Source organism: Arachis hypogaea, chromosome 1, assembly GCF_003086295.3.
Source record: "Arachis hypogaea cultivar Tifrunner chromosome 1, arahy.Tifrunner.gnm2.J5K5, whole genome shotgun sequence".
NCBI lineage: Eukaryota > Viridiplantae > Streptophyta > Magnoliopsida > Fabales > Fabaceae > Arachis > Arachis hypogaea.
Window position 1 is genome coordinate 14,399,023 of NC_092036.1, and position 5,367 is coordinate 14,404,389.

Consider the following 5,367-nt stretch of genomic DNA (forward strand, 5'->3'; position numbering starts at 1 on the left):
AGATAGCTGAGGGAAAACAAAAGTTGGGTGGTCAAACTCTTTTGAACAAGTGCGTCAACAACGCTGGAGTATAACCCGTCAACCAGAAAATGAAGACTGTGGTCATGATTGATGGAAGACCTGATGGATTTTCTCAAAAGACAAGAGTTCCTCCCACCAAAATCTCAAACAATAAATGAGTCCAGAATGTGAGAAATGTGCAGAATCAACCTACTGCTTTTGCAAGAGGAAAAAACAAATGGGTGAAACCTAAACCTTTTAAGCCTAGGTACTATGAGTCTCAGTTATGGAACACGAATCATGCACAAGACGGAGGTAGTATATATATTCCAAAAAATGTGCATGTTCCCTCAAAGCCAATTTATTCTTGTTATAATCCTAACATGTAGCAGGTTCCTAATTATCCTCCTTAGTCAAATTGTCAAAATATTCCAAAATATTCTCCTTTTACAACTTTTGAGCAGAAAGAGAATATGCCTGAGTATGTTCCTTTGGATCCATACACGGGACACGGAGTAGATTTTTCTCCTTTGCCAACCATGGCCAAGTCTGTAGAAACAGGCAATTCTTCTAATCACCCTAAGTGCAATAAAAATGTCAAGAAGAATCTTGCTGGGAAGAGGGTGATGGTTGAAAACAAAGGAGAAAAGGATGAAGATTTAATTATTGATAATTTTGACACTGGTTTTGATGACAGCTTAGAAGCAATATTTGGTGTTAAGCAACCTATAGCTGTGGTGTCAATACTACCTAAGGAGTATAGTCAAGTCCAAGAAATAGAGTCATTAGAAGATGATTGTTATGATGTCTTTCCTAGAAGCGAATGCTTATTGCTAGACGACAATATGTGTGGTAGAGGATTATTTGAGAAGCCTACTGAAAATTATAAGGAACACTTGCGTCCACTGCATATCAAGGCTCGTGTTGATGGAAGGATAGTCAATAAGATTTTGGTTGACGGGGGAGCTGTTGTTAATCTCATGCCTGAAAGAATGATGGGAAGGCTTGGAAAGACTGAAAAAGATCTTATTAAAAGTAGCATTGGGGTGACAGATTTTAACGAAAATACTTCTTCTGTTAGAGGTGTGGTTCTGCTGTCAATTGAGGTTGGTTCTGTCAATAGGCCAACTCTATTTGTTGTGGTTCCTTCAAAAGCTGGTTTTAACTTGCTTTTGGGACGTGATTGGATTCATGGAATGGGTGCTATTCCATCCACTTTACATCAAAAATTGATTTTCTGGAATGAAGATGGAGGAGTGGAAGAAGTTCTTGCTGACAATAGTACATGTTACTACGATGAGATGCACGTAGAGTTCAGGATATATAATCCTTGAGTCAAGCCGCTGACAGTTGACACCAATGCATTTAATCCTGAAAATATTGAGATGTGAAAAATAGATATGAATGGTTTTATTTTGGTCCCTAAGGCCGGGGCGGATACGGCCTCAGAAGAAACTTAGATGAGCTTGACGAATCAACTGGCTCAGCTATCAGCCTATATGGCAGACAGAGAAGGGTGCATTGACAGTGTACCTTATGATTGTATATATGATGATGGTCCTTTAGGTTTTGAAAAAAATATACTGTAAAAAAGGTTGAAGTGCAGGATCCTTTGGAGGAAGTAGATATTGGTAACGGTGATTATCCTAGACCAACATATGTTAGCAAGATGCTGCCTGATGATTTCAAAAAAGAAATGGTGGAGATTTTGAAGGAATATTGCGACTGTTTTGCATGGGATTATGTAGAGATGCCAGGCTTGAGTCGTGAATTGGTAGAACATCAATTGCCATTGAAAGCCAATATTAAACCTGTCAAGCAGCCACCAAGGAGATTTGCTCCTAAAGTCATGCAGAAGATTAAAGAAGATATTGAAAGACTTCTTAAGGCTAAGTTTATAAGAACAGCAAGGTATGTCAACTGGATTTCTAATATTGTCCCTATCATGAAAAAGAATGGAAAATTAAGGGTTTGCATTGATTTTAGATATTTAAATTCTGCAACACCAAAAGATGAATATCCAATGCCTATAGCTGATATGTTGATAGATTCTACTGCTGGTCATGAAATGTTAAGGTTATAATCAAATATATATAGCTGAAGAAGATGTGTCAAAAATAGCATTTAGGTGTCCAGGTGCTTTAGGAACTTTTGAATGGGTTGTGATGCCATTTGGGTTAAAAAATGCTGGTGCAACTTATCAAAGGGCGATGAATAAAATTTTTCATGACTTTATTGAAAATTTTATGAAAATTTATATTGATGATGTGGTTGTCAAATCAAATGCTAAAAAAGAGCATCTAAAAAATTTGAAGAAAGCATTTGAAAGAATGAGAAAGCATAAATTAAAAATGAATCCCTTAAAATGTGCCTTTGGTGTGAGTGCAGAAAATTTTCTTAGTTTCTTGGTGGAGAAAAAAGAGATTGAAATTGACAAAAATAAGGCAAAGGTTATTTTAGAGGCTCCTCCTCCAGCTAACAAAAAGCAACTGCAAGCATTTTTAGGGAAGGTCAATTACCTCAAAAGGTTTATTTCCAATCTGTCAGGAAAAACTAATGTTTTTGCGCCTCTGATCAAGTTGAAAAAAGAGGAAGAGTTCCAATAGAAAATAGAGCATCAAGAAGCTTTTGACAACATCAAGCAATATTTGACTAATCCTCCTACTATGACACCTCCAAGGCACGGAGCACCTCTAAAACTTTACGTGTCAGCTTCTGAAGTAATAATTGGTGGAATGTTGGCTCAAGAAGATGAGAATGGCAACGAGAGAGTGATTTATTATTTAAGTCGTGTGCTAAATGATGTTGAGAGCCGTTATTCTCCAATTGAGAAACTTTGTTTACCTTTATATTTTTTCTGTTTAAAACTTAAGTACTATCTAATTCCTAGGAATGTTTATGTAATTTCTAAGTTTGATGTTCTTAAATATATGTTGTCTTCTCCAATATTGCATGGTAGACTAGGAAAATGGATGCTGGCCTTAACGGAATTTTCTTTACATTTTGTTCCTGCAAGAGCGGTTAAGGGTCAGGTTCTAGCCGATTTCCTGGTTGATCACCCTTGTATTGACATTGATGAGAATTTACCGAGTTTCGTTGGTTTGGTGCCTTGGAAATTATATTTTGACGGTTCATGCCATAAGAGTGGTGTTGGTATAGGAATTTTAATTATTTCTCCAAGTGGTGAGCCAAATAAATTCCTCTTTGAATTGAATTATTCATGTTCCAACAATGAGGCAGAGTATGAAGCATTAATAATGGGACTGGAATTATTATTAGAAAGAGGAGTTAAAAATGTAGAAATTTTTGGAGATTCACAGCTTGTAGTTCATCAAGTATCACTTGAATATAGGTGTGTTAGTAAAAATTTAAGAAAGTATTTCAATGTGGCTACAGAGTTGTTGAGTAAATTTGATAGTGTCATTGTAAGGCATGTTCCAAGGGAGTTAAATCAAGAAGCAAATGAATTAGCTCAAATTGCTTTAAGATATAAGATCAAGCCCTCAACACTAGAAAAGTTGGTAAGGATAAAGGACATATTTATGCCTTTGAGAGAAAGAGAAGTATTGTCATTAAAAAACTAGACCCAGAAGATTGGAGAGTACCAATTGTAGAATATTTAAAAAATCCAAGTCTTAGTGTCGATAGAAAACTTAAATATAGGGCTCAAAGTTATGTTCTAATAAGTAATGCCTTGTTTAAGAAATCTGTTGATGGAAACCTCTTGACATGTTTGGGAGAAAAAAAAAGCGTACTTGGCTCTTGCTGAAGTGCATGAGGAAATTTGTGGTGCTTATCAATCAGGAGAAAAAATGAAATGGGTGATAAATAGGAGAAGATTGTATTGGCCAACTATTCAAAGAGATTGTATAAACTATGCCAGGTCCTGTGAAGAATGCCAAAAACATGGAAGCCTTCAACATATTCCAGCGTCAGAACTGCATGTTATAATTAAGCCATGGCCATTTAGAGGTTGGGCTCTAGATCTTATCGGACAGATTCACCCACCTTCCTCTAAAGGTCATAAGTTTATTTTGGTTGGTGTTGATTATTTCTCTAAATGGGTAGAGGCTATCCTTCTAAGGGAGGTGACTTACAATGAAATAATAGATTTATTGAGGAGCATATTGTGCATAGGTTTAGAATTCCTTAGTCTATTACCACTGATCAAGAAACTATGTTTATTGGGAAAAAGGTCATGGAATATGGCAAATCTAGAAATATAAAAATGCTTTCTTCTACACCATATTATGCCCAAGCCAATAGACAAGTGGAGGCAGCGAATAAAATTCTGATTGCATTAATTAAAAAACACATTGGAAGGCAGCCAAGAAATTGGCACCAAACTCTCAATCAAGTTCTTTGGGCTTACCGAAATTCTCCAAGAGGATCTACTAGAACCACCCTATATAAGTTAGTTTACGGTCGTGATGCAGTGTTGCCAATTGATATTAATCTGCAAAGTATAAGGGTGGCTAGACAAGATGAGATACCAGTAGTAGATTATTGGAATTCTTTGCATGATGAGCTTAATGAACTAGATGACGAAAGGTTAAGAGCTTTAGAGCGGGTGATTCGACAAAAAGAGATTATGTCAAAATCATACAACTGCCGTGTTAAAGCAAAGACATTTGCAGTTGGAGATTTAGTGTGAAAAACAATCTTGCCTATAGAAAAAAAGTCAAAAACTTATGGTAAGTGGTCTCCAACTTGGGAAGGACCTTATGTAGTTGACAAGGTTTACTCTGAAAATGCCTATAAGATTATTGAAATCGGATTAGGAAGAAGAATTCCTTCAATAAATAGAAAATATTTAAAAGTATATAGGCCAGGCATACATGAGATAAACATTCCACATGTTTAAGGACACAAAAATATCCAGTGAAGTGTCAAAGGAAAAAGTAAAGAGCTAATTAATATTCGCAATTCAGTTTGTAAAAGCTAACATGTCCTTGTGATTTCTTTGAATTGCAAGTTCTACTGACAGTGTAAAGCATTAAGATTATGAGACAAATATGTGTCTAAAACATCAAGTTTAAAATCTTGGACAAAAATAATCTCTCATTGACATTTGGGTATGTACTTCATAAATACAAGAGCCTAATTGACTTAAAAATTCTGTTGAGTCTATTAGCGCTTGGAGTCTGATGCTACGATTTTAGGAAATTGCACGATCGGCAAAAATTCCTTCCGGCAAGTGCACCGATTATCGTCAAGTAAAAACTCACAATAGAGTGAGGTTGAATCCCACAAGGATTGGTTGAGTGAGCAATTCGGATTAGAAGTGTGTTCTAGTTGAGCAGAATCAAGATTTAGATGAGAATTGCGGAATGTAAAATTGGCGGGAAACGTAAATGGCAAGAAATT

The 5,367-nt window shown here is 36.0% G+C and overlaps 1 protein-coding gene across 1 annotated transcript; it reads left to right on the forward strand.

Annotated features, from left to right (window-relative positions):
- The first annotated feature begins 2,666 nt into the window (after positions 1–2,666).
- On the forward strand, positions 2,667–4,654 carry LOC140180063 (uncharacterized). Its single transcript, XM_072220464.1, has 2 exons — positions 2,667–3,521; positions 4,196–4,654. Exons 1-2 carry the CDS (start codon positions 2,667–2,669, stop codon positions 4,652–4,654), a joined length of 1,314 nt encoding a protein of 437 aa, XP_072076565.1.
- The last annotated feature ends 713 nt before the right edge of the window (positions 4,655–5,367 follow it).